The sequence below is a fragment of the Punica granatum genome, chromosome 3 (assembly GCF_007655135.1).
Source record: "Punica granatum isolate Tunisia-2019 chromosome 3, ASM765513v2, whole genome shotgun sequence".
NCBI classification, from domain to species: Eukaryota; Viridiplantae; Streptophyta; class Magnoliopsida; order Myrtales; family Lythraceae; genus Punica; species Punica granatum.
The window spans coordinates 29,953,176-29,966,177 of NC_045129.1; the positions used below are offsets into that span (position 1 = coordinate 29,953,176).

Below are 13,002 nucleotides of genomic sequence, written 5' to 3' on the forward strand. Positions count from 1 at the left end.
TCGACCTTCTTGAGTTTATCATTCCTGAAAATAGTTGCTAAAAATCAGTTTTTTTTATCCCTCGATATAAACTAAACCTGTGAATCTAAAAAAGGATAGATAAGAGAGAAGGATTATATGGTCGTAGATAGTTTCATTTCATCTGTTGAACATCAAATCGAAAGCCACTGGTCCGACCGCACCAAACCTTCCTTCTCGAAATCAGCTAATTTTAGGAGATTTCGAACCTTCATTGCTCTTGATTTCTTCTTTTTTATTAAATTTCTGCTCTCTAACTCTCTCTTGCCCAGAACAAACCCCAGTTTTGATCCCGCTGCCGTGGGTGCGTCTAGCTTCGGCTGGGCACGTACGGCGGCTTTTCCTCCTCCATATGTAGCTACCTTTCCCTTTTCTCTTGGACTGATGGTTGTATCGTGAAGACTTTGGCACTCCTCCCACTGTCGATCCTGTCTTCGCCGTCAGTTGAGCTTCGTCCCCAACGGTCTCTGCCCGTCATCTCCGGCGGTCTTCCAAGCGACAGAGCGTTGTTGTGCCGCTACAAGCCCAGTGCCATAGTTGTATCCTTTCCTCTGATAGTCCCCATGCCGCTGCGAGGATGATCTGCCTAGTCATGGTCGACCTTGCTCGATCTTGTCAGAATCTAGTTGTCTATCCAATCATACCGGTGTCGGGTCGGGTCGGGTCGGGTCGGGTGGTGTCGGGTCGGGTCGTGTCGGGTCGGGTCGGGTCGGGTCGGGTCGGGTCGGGTCGAACTAATATGTTCGGAGCAAATCGAGTTTGTCTGAAACGATGTTGTGCTAATGGCGACCTGATAGGCGAAGGGGCCCTCCCCCCTCCTCCTCTCAGTCTCTGGTGGTTGCATGTAGTGGCAGCCTCCCCTCCCCTTGGAGGTCGGGCCCCATCCCTCTCCGGCAGCACAAATTCTAGGCAAAAGCGGTGGAAAGGATACAGCGGTACAGTGGATGCCTACATCACGCCATTCCAGTCGACTTCTTCCTCCCTCGATGGCGGCTTTCGTCTTCGACAACTCCGTCGTCCATCTTAGCGATAGCATCCCCTGCCACCACGTATAGGATCGTGAGTCGTATCGGTCTAATCTTCCTTCTGCCAATTCAAATCAATTATTTTATAGCTTGCCTTTTTGTTACTGATTTGAGCAGGTTCGCCTCCCCAATTGACGGTCACTAGTTTGAATCGATCGAGAGAGCTCTAGCTGCTTAGCCGCTCTAGTTCCCTAGGTTTGATTGTCTTGGGATTGGATTGTTAGGGTTATGTTGATTAAGAACGATTGACAGTCACTGATTTGAACTAATCTAGGTGCTCTAACTACTTAATTGCTAACCTGCTCTAGCTAATTAGGCTTGATTGTTTAGGATTTGTAATCTGTGATGAGATCTTGCGCTCGAATACCGGCTCAACATACCCTATCTATTCCACTTTTTTCATGAAAGTGGAATTTCTCCATGGATTATGGACAAGGCTAAGGATCCCCCTCCCGATGTACACTGGGGTACATGGTGAAATGCTACATACAGGTCGTCATCGGGATTAACGGTTTCAAGATGGCAATCTTCAATTGTACTATGTACATTTTGATGTATATTTTTCTTTGTAGATTGTTCGGCAGATAAACTGTTATATCCTGCTATTGTGATATTCGGTTGGAAATTTTCCTTTATATCTGTTTTTACTGTGGGTATATAAAGGATTCTCATGGCCGTTAAAAAAAAAAGAATACTTTACACATATTTATTATGTTTTATATTTATTGTCATTTCATGGAAATTAATTCCTCAATATCATTAAGGTTCTGCTGATTAGATTGTTACAATGGTATTTTAGTGGTGAAAAAATTATTTGTTAATATTATAATGTTAAAAAAATCCTTCAAATTAAAAATGACGGGCCCTCCAGATTGAGAGATGTTCATGGGTTTGTTTTGTAAACAAGGTCTAACCTTCCTATACCCTAATGGGCAGTTCAGGGGTTTGCCGTTTGAATCACCATAACGGTTTAGGGATTTTTCCAATCCTGTAAGGTTTAGAAAGAGTTTGATACCTTGCATTATCGCCTGCCCTAAACCCGTTAAGGTTGAAATTACTAAAATACCCCTATCCATTTGTTAATTTAACAAAATAACCTTTTAATTTAGGTGAATATTACTAAAATACTTCATTCATTTGTAATAGGATGTATGGTGTCTTTGATGCATCAGAAGAAAATGTCGATGAAGATGTGGAACTTATGGAGAATGAAGGAGTGTTGTGTGTTTAAATCAATTTAGTGCTTTTGATTAAGTGAATTGTTCTAGCTTATTATGGGTTGTGTTGGGGAAAGTCAATACGATGAAATTTTTTCAAGAGTGGTGTTAATTTGGGTGATGTTTTAAAATTTGAAACTCATGTGAGTAAATATTTTGTTTTATTGTCGCTTTTTGCTATTCAAGTTTCTTTATGATGGTTAAGAATGCATTTATGGGTAAAAGACACTTCCCAGTGGGAATCCATTATTTTAATGGGAATGATTTGAAAATTTTTCCCTAGATTCTTAACAAATTTGGGAAGGGTTTGGAGGCGAATTCTTTCTAAAGGGTTTGGATTTATGAAAGATCCACCCATCCCAAACTTTGTTCATGAACATCCGTTCCCGATCCATCTACCCATCCTACTGAATACAAAAATGTCTTTTTTTTTAAGATCTAAACATAAAATGTGCAAGCTGGAAATGATATAAATAGGACTATCATTTTTTCTTATTTATTTCCTTGGAGGAATGATTTGTGCTTATTGATTGTCTTTTTATCATACAACTAGCTTTTTTGTTCCTGCGTTCCACGGGTTTGTTTTTATATATCTCTATATCATCTATTTGTAATTATTTTTATTCTGAAACTCCAATTTCGTTATTAAAAATAATATTAATTTTTAATTTTTAATTTTAATTCTCAAATAATAATGAATAATTTTTTTTTTGGAATAATAATAATAATTATATTATTATTATTATTATTATTATTATTATTTGAAACTAATTATTTCAATTAATATGTCTCCTATTTTAAAGTTAATTGTTAATATATATTTTTCACATCTAATAAGTTTTGCAGTAAGAATAAAATTTATTTTGTCCTTTAACTTTTATTTTCTACTTTATTTATGAGCTTAAATTCATAGCATTATGTCATTAATTTTTTACTTTGATATGATTATGTTGATTCTTTGTAGTGTTTATATCATTGGCATTATATACATATGTTCAGTTTGACAATACATATAAATATTTTTTCTTATAACAATTAGTCTGATTTTTGGAAAATATATTTACTTCTTAACTATATAAAATGTCTTCTAAGTTAATTAACTAATAAAATTAGACTAATTTTGAATAGTTCGATAAATATTTTCAACTAACGATCCCAATTATTGTTCATTATGTATTTATTTAATCATTGGGAAAAGGTCAAATTTAGTCCTCAACCTTTAGATCTTTTTCTATCTTAGTCCTAAACCTTTTCTTTGGCTGGATTTCGTCCTCAATCTTTTTTCCGAACTGTATGAGTTCAGTCCTTCCGTCCGAAATTTCGTCCATTTTTCCTGACATTTATATTCGTCAAATGAGAGTGTGCTACATGCGCGACAGATCACTACTACTCTAAACCAGTTGTTATAAAGCAAATTCGATTATTTTTTTAATTAGACCAGTAAATCGGACTAAAATATTTTCAGTTCTTTTAGGATTCCAGGAATCTGTCGGTGCGTGAGACGATGAAAGAGAAGCGATGGCTGGAATCCTAAAAGAACCAGAAATATCTTCGTCCGGTTTACGAATCTGATTAAAAAAAGAATCGGATTTGCTTTACAACAACCAGTTTAGAATAGCAGTAATCTGTTGCACACGTGGTGCACTCTCATTTGACGAATATACATGTCAGGGAAAATGGGCGGAATTTTGGATGGAAGAACTGAACTCATACCGCGCAAAAAAGATTGAGGACGAAATCCAGCCAAAGAAAAAGTTTATGACTAAGATAGAAAAAGAGATAAAGGTTGAGGACTAAATTTGACATTTTCCCTTAATCATTGAATATTACATATTTACACATACTTGATTATACATTTTCTAAATTTGAAATTTTATGACATCCTTCTTTCAAATATTTAATTTTAATTTTTATATTACATTACAATAACATATTTTTAATTTTTATATTACATTACAATAAGTTCATGTATCATACTAACAAATGATATGAGATATATGAATTATTGTTTTTGGGTGATAATAGGGCTGAAGCCCATGTATATGAATTTGTTAAGATCATCTCTCTTAATCTTTTAAATAAATTATTTCAATAAATTTGTTTCATTAATGAAAAATATTTATTGTTATAGGAGTCAATTATATTTATATATATGGACATGGAAACAAGAAAATGATCTTTAGATGACTTTTTTAGGGAAAAAAAAGTCACCAAAAGTCCAGCAAAGGGACTTTAGGCGACATTTCAAAAAGCATCGCCATAACTGTAACTTATGGTAACACTCTTAGAAGCATCGCCAAGGCATTTATAAAAACTTGGGCATGTTTACTTTTAGATAACTAATTTTTCACTGTTTTTCTCTATTTTTCTTCTCATTTTCTAAATTTATTTCTCTGTTGAAAAATATAAAAATACTTCTACTAATTTAAAGTTATAAAATCGTAGTTCATATTAAATCAATCACAAATTTAGTATTGGAGCTCAAATCTTTGAAGAAATAAATGATGTTTAATAAGTAAGAAAGGGAAATCATAAATTAAAAATTAGAAAACCAAAGAATTGGCTAATAGAAAGTTAGAGAATTAATAAAAGCGAGCTTTCTAATGTCTATACAAATTTGAATAGTGAAAAATAATTTTTGTTAGAAAAATCATTTCAATTTTATGTTAGTAAACATTTTTTTATATTGTACTTTTTAGAAAATTTTATTGGAAAAATTGAAAAATTCTCCAAAAATAAACTGGCCAAATTTTTTAAAGTTTTAATAGGAAATGCCTAGGCCGACATTTTATGCGATGCTTCAAGCTGCATAGGCTAGTCTGCCTTGGCCGACCCTTCAAATGCATTGATCAAGGCATCCACAGGCGATGGTTTGTAACTGTCGTGTTATTATTTATTTGCGCATATGAAATTATTTTTCTAATTATTATTAAAATAAAAAATATAAGCCGAGAAAAGAGACTTATCATATGCCATCGCTCTCGGTCTAGAGACCTTGAATATGATTCACTAATAAAACTTTTCTTACTTCTTGATTTTTCTCATTTTCATTTATTCCATTTCAATCCCGTGAACCTCCTTGAAAACCAAAAAAGAAATGAAATAATGTAATGCCCTATCTCAATCCAAATGCCATTCGAACCCAAAGACAGAACTGTTGCGCGAAACGGAAGTGATACCAGTCACATAAAACGGGGTAAGACTCTACCATTGTGTAAACTACCATCTGTTCTTATTATTGCCCGGGAACATGATATTATCTTGTGCAATTAATTATCATACCAAGTTCACCTCTTCACGACTATCCCGGACAGATAAAGTAAAATATATGTCAATTGTTACCGTATCTGGAAAATATTTATCGCAACTTCCAGCAAAATTCTAAATCCCGGGTTTAAGCTCAAAAGCCTAGCCGGCCCACGGCGAGATCGATCGGGCAATGAAAAATCCAAAAGGAAGAAGCCACGGCCCATGAAAACTGGCCCAAATAACAAGGGCATGAGAGAGAGAGAGAGAGACAGAGAGAGATGAAAATGGTCTCAAGAACAAATGTATTATTCGAACCAGAAGATCATTGCAACATCAGTCTAGTTTTCTTATCTCTCTTCATTAATATGCCCAGCAGAAGGACCTAAACATCTCCAGCGCATCCAGATCAACCAATGACTTCCTGATACCATATACTCTTCATCACCAATCGATCAGTCCAGCAGCCTTAGGCTTCAGCAAATCTGCAGAAATAGATGCAACAACCCAATGTTATGATTCGTTCTGCGAAGGTTGTGTTTACTTATCTTGTGGGAGACAACTCACTTAGAAATTCACACGAACACTTACCCGAGTTCAGAAAGCTTCAGGTGTGCCTCTGTGTAATCAACAAAGAAGGCATCCTCATCCTGGAACATGAACAAGGAATTGGTCGGCTTTTAGTTCACTATAGGCATCCGAGTAAGGAACCATTTTGTGCACAATTTATTTCCCTGTAAAAGGGCAATGGCAAAAGTGATACCCACCGCAGCATATTTCTCGACAAGAGGACGGAAAACAGGGTCGGAGAGAAGCGCCTTGTCAGATGGCAGTTGAAGAAGACCTACCTTCTCTCCACTCAATAATTCCCTGAAAATCCAATTCAACTCATGATTTAACTCTCCAAGGATAAAAGCAAACAAAATGCAGCAAAGGCAACAAGGAAGCAGGAAAATCACTTGAAGTAGGAGTTGTCAAAAATCAGGGGGTTGGCGGTCCAAGGTCCCTCAAATCCAGATCTCTCCTTGTGGCACCTTCCCTGCAGTTCATTAAATTATATAAAGATACCAATCAATGAGAATGGCATGAAAGTAGACGTCTAAAGAGTTCAGAATTGATGAATCAGTAAAAGTAGCATAAGTTTATAGGATACAGAACAGACCAGGGTGTGGCCACCAGAGAGGGCAACAATATCCTGGTCACTGAGACCCATGTGGCCAAAGACATCTCTCAAGTGATCAGAACCTGAATACAGGAGAAAGGGTTTCAGGGGGAGAAGCATCATCTTCGATATAAAATTGCCCCATATGCGCTCGTATATATAGAAAGAAAAAAAGGGAGAAAAGCAAACTGACCCTTAGTAGCATCAGGAAGACGGCCCTCAGGGGGTGGTTCTGGTTTGTCCTGTCAGAGTAGAAAGACGTCAAATTCAAAACACCTCATCTGAGACAAGGTTTTATCCTAGGAAAACAGAATAGTTCCAATAAAGGTACCCCAGTTTCTTTTTCTACGTAGTTATCTACAAGGAAATGCAAATCAAGATTGCGAGCATGATCAACGGTCATGTTGTAGTGGTTGAGACATCAGATGATCAGCTCACAGGGATATTTGATATGCATTCAGTAATTTCACACAATTTCTGCAACTTCTAAGCATCACTATCAATAAGGATCCAATAAGGTTTCATCAGTTATTGGCACCGCGCAATTGTTCGACTGATTCTGAATTGGGTTAAAACAACATTCACATAGATTGGGGCATCACAGAGTATTTAATGCAAGTTCGAGAAAAAAGGATTATACAGACATACCTCTCTTCCAGGGTGGAATGGGATCTCAGGTCCACCAGTGACCTCCACAGCAACAACACCAGCCAACTATATGAAACCACAAGCACCCGACAAAATGATCAGCAAACACATGACAAACACCACAGAGGATCAATCTGAATTCAACAGAGATATCAAATCCTCCAAGAGTAGCAGAATTTGTACTTGGTAGAAATCGGCATAAGAGAGGATAGGGAATTGCTCCTTGATGGGCTCCAAGAGCCTGACGGCAATGTCAAGGCCATTGTTAGCCCCGTGGGAGAGCTCTGCAGAGTACCTCATTGTACCAAAAGGACCACCAGTTTTTGTCTTCACATCGTAGGTGCCAGCTGAGTGCCACCTGCAAGGTGAGAGGAACACATTCACAAAACCGAAACAGCCACAAACTTGATTCTTCAGACCAGAAGAAAAAGCGAGAGCGTACGCGAGGCGGAGCATGATAGGGGCACAGTTCTTCTCAGCAATGAGACCCCTGAGCTTCTTCTTGGCTTTGTCAACAGCCTTCTTGTATTCCTCGCTCACACATGGATAGCTCTTCCCCATGGTTTCGAAGATCTACAGAAAACAGCCCAAAGGGAGGGAAAAAAAAAACACATCAAGTGTCGGATCACCGAACACTGAAATGAGCATGCGTTTCTGAATCTCACATCAAAATCCAACTTCCGATCATACTATCAGCCCAGAACATATTTCAGGCTATGCAAGCACATTGCAGAGAAACCTAGTCTACGATATGATCAGCCTCAGAAACATAGTTTCTGAAGCATACGGGAGTCAGAACCGGGACGATCGAAGCACTGACAAAAGCAGCACCGGGAGCAGAGACAAAAATCAGAAGAACGTGAAACCAAGCAATGCCGCGCGCTTGACAATGAAAGGCAATCGACCAACGGCATTGACATAGAGATTTCGATGGTTCCGCTATGAGCAACGTACCTGAAGGAGCAGAGGGCAGCTGGAAATGGAAAACCGAGAGGCAGAGCAAAAACCCTAGCAGAGGACTGGCACGAGGAGACCACGCTACTGTGAGTCTGGGAGGCCACGCAGCGAGGAAGAAGATATAGAGAGCCGGGAGAGGATAGAGAAAGTTCCAGAGGTTCTTGCGCTTGACCGTCCGATGCTATGCTATTTTCAAAAATGGACGGCCTTTATTCGTCCGGGCGCGTGGGGTTGGTGGCGGAATAATTAAACATGGAAATAAAATGGTTTTTATCGAGAAAATGGCTTCGAATATTGCGACTTCCGATGTTACAAAAGTCGGATTGGGAAGTTTTGGAACGTTACTTCCGTTAATTGACAAAAATGCCCTTCGCTCTCCGGCTGCATATTTCTCGAATTGGGAAATCCAGTGCGACGCGGTACATCGGTGAGGCCGTGAGCGCTTGAGGAAAGACCGGTTTAAATATTTATTTTTTTTCCCGGTTAAAATTAAAATTGAAGATTCTTTTTTCTTTCTTTTTCCGGAGTGAATGAAGACTTATTTCTTGCTTTCATTCAATATACCATACTACTATATTGGTCAATCGGTTCTAAAGGTAATTTCTCCAATTTCAGAATGTTAATAATTTTCTTATAGTCTAGAAAATGATTTTCATTACAAAAATTACGTTTGTTCCCTGCCCAAAAAGAAAAAATTTACATACCTTTGTTAGGATTAGGTGAATTGCATGGACAATAAAATCACAGCGTCATGGAAAAGTTAGGAATGCTACTAATTTTGTCATTTTCTTTTTAAAGGTAGAATAGAGTGTCAAGTGTATATTATATTTGTTACCAATATGACATAATTGAATTTGTCCATTATGACCATTTACAAGTTTTATTCACGCGTGAAGAAAAATCATCTCAGAGATGGCTTTCAACCAAGAAAAACAAATTGCTTTTCACATGTAAAATCTTTAATGTATCTTTTATTGGATAAAAAGTAATGAGAATGTAAATCTCAATATTTCAGAAACATGTCACACAATTAGATTTACGTAAATTTTTTCCTGGTTAAAATTAAAATTGAAAATTCTTTTTTCTTTCTTTTACCAATTGAATGTGGACTTATTTCTTGCTTTCATTCAATACACCAAACTACTATATTGGTCAATCGGCTTTGAAGGTAATTTCTCAATATTTAGAATGTTAATAATTTTCTTATATGTCTAGAAAAGGATTTTCATTAGAAAAATTACTTTTGTTCCCTGCCCAAAAAGAAAAAAAATTACATACCTTTGTTAGGATTAAGTGAATTGCATGGATAGCAAAATCACAGTTTCATGGTAAAGTTAGGAATGCTACTAGTTTTGTCATTTTCCTTTTAATGGTAGGATATAGTGCTAAGTCCGTCTTATATTTGTTACCAAAATGACACAATTGAACTTGTCCATTATGACCATTTACAATTTTTATTCACATGTGAAGGAAAATCATCTCAGAGATGGCTTTTAACCAAGAAAAACAAATTGCATTTCATATATAAAATCTTTTAATGTATCTTTTATTGGATAAAAAGTAATGAAAATGTAAATCTCAATATTTCAGAAACACGTCATACTATTAGATTTACGTAAAAAAAATTCCCACTTAAAATTAAAATTGAAAATTCTTTTTTCTTTCTTTTTCCCGAAGTGAATGTGGACTTATTTCTTGCATTCATTCAATACATCAAACTACTATATTGGTCAATTGGCTCTAAAGGCAATTTCTCAATTTTTAGAATGTTAACAATTTTCTTATATGTCTAGAAAAGGATTTTCATTACAAAAATTACCTTTGTTTCCTGCCCAAAAAGAAAAAAATTGCATATCTTTGTTAGGATTAGGTGAATTGCATGGACAACAAAATCACAGCGTCATGGTAAAGTTAGGAATGCTAGTAATTTTGTCATTTTCTTTTTAATAGTATGATAGAGTGCTAAATCTGTCTTATATTTGTTACCAAAATTACATAATTGAACTTGTCCATTATGATCATTTACAAGTTTTATTTACATATGAAGAAAAATCATCTCAGAGATAACTTTTAACCAAGAAAAGCAAATCTCATTTCATATGTAAAATATTTAATGTATCTCTTATTGGATAAAAAGGAATGAGAATGTAAATCTCAATATTTTAGAAACATATCATACTATTAGATTTACATAATTTTTTTTAAAGGAGGCACATAAACTTAATATTATGAAATAAAAATCCAAATAACTAATATAGGGGCACGAGCAGTCTCACTGACTATCGAATATGGAATTTCTTAATTATCAACCGAAAGCGTGCACCATCGCGCTACGCCTTCCTTAATAGATTTACGTATATTTTTATTTTCGTTCGATTAGTACTTAACTTAAAATTATGATGGTTTTATATTCAATTTTTATTACTGAGACTTTCCTTTCCTTTATGCATCTCATTTCATGTCTCCCACCCCCCCATCGTGTGGCTTGCACACGCTGGTGTGGGTGTCCTGTGGCCCATATATTATTGGATAAAGATAGATATAATTTCAGCCGACCAAAGAGGAAAATAATGTTGGAGGATGAGCTGTCTGTACATGAACAATTTCCCTAGCAAGGTCAAATTGGTCATTTAACAAACGTGGAAAAGAATTTTGAACTTTCCACACTTGAAAGTTCCTCCAGCACCAGTGTGAACGCGGCGGTCTTCCGAAGATTCCATTCCGACGGTGATAACCTCACCCCGAGCGGGTTACATCTCCGTCTGTCACCGTGCAATCTGATTGGACCACCGCCAGATGAGGGTCAATTACATGCGCTTTCTCATGCATCGAGGTCTGAAGCAGGACGGACGCCATTGGTTGTTGACTAAGGGAAACAGCCAAAACAGCCAATAGAGAGCTGCCATGTGGATTTACGGCATGGGGAGGGAGCTGTGCCACGTTGTCACAATTAAGAACGCACTTATAGCACGCCCACTCACTTGTGATCAGGCATTATTAAGAAACAAAAAACCCATATGGCTGATTATGAAAATCCTTTTTTTGTGGATTAAGGGTTAATTGCAGTGGTCCAATATAATTGTAATATATGTTCATGTAATATATCAATATATATCCAAATACAAGTTTGGCTCACATACAAATGTGATACATGCTCTGGAAATAAAATTTGATTACTATGGTATTAAATTCTTCAAGAATCACAACCGGCAATTGAAAGGATAAATATTCCCCATTTATCTATATATATAGAAATTAAATAATTATTATTTTTATACCTAAAGAAAATATATCCAAAGAAATATTAAAGAAGGATTTTAATCATTTAGCCGACATAGATTGATTCAAGCGATTCGATAGTTGTTCCACTTAAAATAAGATTTCTGGTTCGAGTATTGTGAATGAAAAAAATATACGGTAGGAGTGCTTTACCTTTTAATAGGCCGACCCGGCTCGAACTAGATTAGTCGGGGCCTATTGATCTCCCAAATACAAGGGTACACTTGAAAAAAAAAGGGATTATAATAATTTATTTCGTTAATAAACACTACACTTATAAATATATGTAGAATAATAAATGTTTTAATAAATTACTATGCTATATAGAAATTAAATAATAATAATTGTAATTGAGAAAATATATCTAAATAGACATTAAAAAGAATTAATCATTTATTGTTATTTCATTAGAAAAAAATATTCATAATATTAAGGAAATTAAGAACTATTTAAAAAATATTTAATTATTTTTAAAAATCATTATTAGCCGATATAACAGTTTAATAAAGTAAACCTCTCACCAAAACTATTAACCATTTTATCTAAAATTATTATCCTTTTATTTCGCACTAGGAATTTTGAAATTTTTAAGAATTTGTATTATTATAAATTAACTTGGTTACTGAGTTTATGTATATGAAGTAGTTTACATAAATTATTTAGTTATTAGCTCTTGAATTAATATTATCTAGTATGGGTATGAAATATACCCTATTAAAGTTTATATAGTAAAAAAAATAATTTTTATGTATATTAATATAAATTATAAATTGATATAGATTATTATCTTAATATTGGATTCCTCATAGGACAATACTTGGGTTCAACTACGAAATATTCAGTCGGCTGCTAAGTACAAAACATTTACACTTGTGTACAAGAATCTTGAATTTTATACAAATTTTTTTGAGAAAACTATCAAAATGGTCATTGAAAGATTTCAAAACTAACAAATTACTACTTGAAAGATATTTTGAAACAAAATGATCATTGAAAGACCAGAATCCATAACATTTTGGTACTTCCGTCAAAATTCCGTTAATGCCGTTATGGGAAAATGGCATGGATGCTTATGTGGTATCTAGTAGCCAAACGGCGCCGATTGATAGTGCACATCAGCACGTACGACGTCGTCTTGCTGCCTCAAGTTTTGTTCTTTAAAAAAAGAAACCTGAGCGAAACGACACCGTCTTGCTACCTATCCCCTCCCTCCCGCCATCTACAATCAAAATTAGGTCAACCCGACGAACCTCCATCGAACCCGACATCCTTCCTATCTCCTCCCCCCCCATCGAACCCGATGTGCCCCCCCTGGCATCGTCCTTCCTATCTCCGACGCAGCCCCCCCATCGAACCTGATGGATGCGGCCAGTTAAACCCAAACCAATTGAACTCGACGCAACCCCCCATCATAAGAGTCATCGTCGAGCTTGAGTTCAAGCAGTTGTCG

General features: G+C 36.0%; 1 protein-coding gene across 1 annotated transcript; it reads right to left on the reverse strand.

The window, feature by feature from the left end:
* Window positions 1-5,785: 5,785 nt before the first annotated feature.
* On the reverse strand, window positions 5,786-8,442 carry LOC116201941 (L-ascorbate peroxidase, cytosolic). Its single transcript, XM_031533415.1, has 10 exons — window positions 8,271-8,442; window positions 7,759-7,889; window positions 7,500-7,674; window positions 7,317-7,382; window positions 6,862-6,910; window positions 6,669-6,751; window positions 6,466-6,545; window positions 6,274-6,376; window positions 6,098-6,156; window positions 5,786-5,991 (listed from the first exon to the last, which is right to left on the reverse strand). Exons 2-10 carry the CDS (start codon window positions 7,875-7,877, stop codon window positions 5,976-5,978), a joined length of 750 nt encoding a protein of 249 aa, XP_031389275.1. The 5' UTR covers window positions 7,878-7,889; window positions 8,271-8,442; the 3' UTR covers window positions 5,786-5,975.
* Window positions 8,443-13,002: the final 4,560 nt, after the last annotated feature.

What these genes read in the sequence shown, in the direction of transcription:
- LOC116201941 (XM_031533415.1), bottom strand. Translation starts at nt 7,877, where the DNA reads ATGGGGAAGAGCTATCCATGTGTGAGCGAGGAATACAAGAAGGCTGTT. An exon ending in CATTCCACCCTGGAAGAGAG is followed by an intron (nt 6,911 to 7,316) that starts GTATGTCTGTAT and finishes CTACTCTGACAG; the next exon opens with GACAAACCAGAACCACCCCC. An exon ending in TCTCTGGTGGCCACACCCTG is followed by an intron (nt 6,546 to 6,668) that starts GTCTGTTCTGTA and finishes AATGAACTGCAG; the next exon opens with GGAAGGTGCCACAAGGAGAG.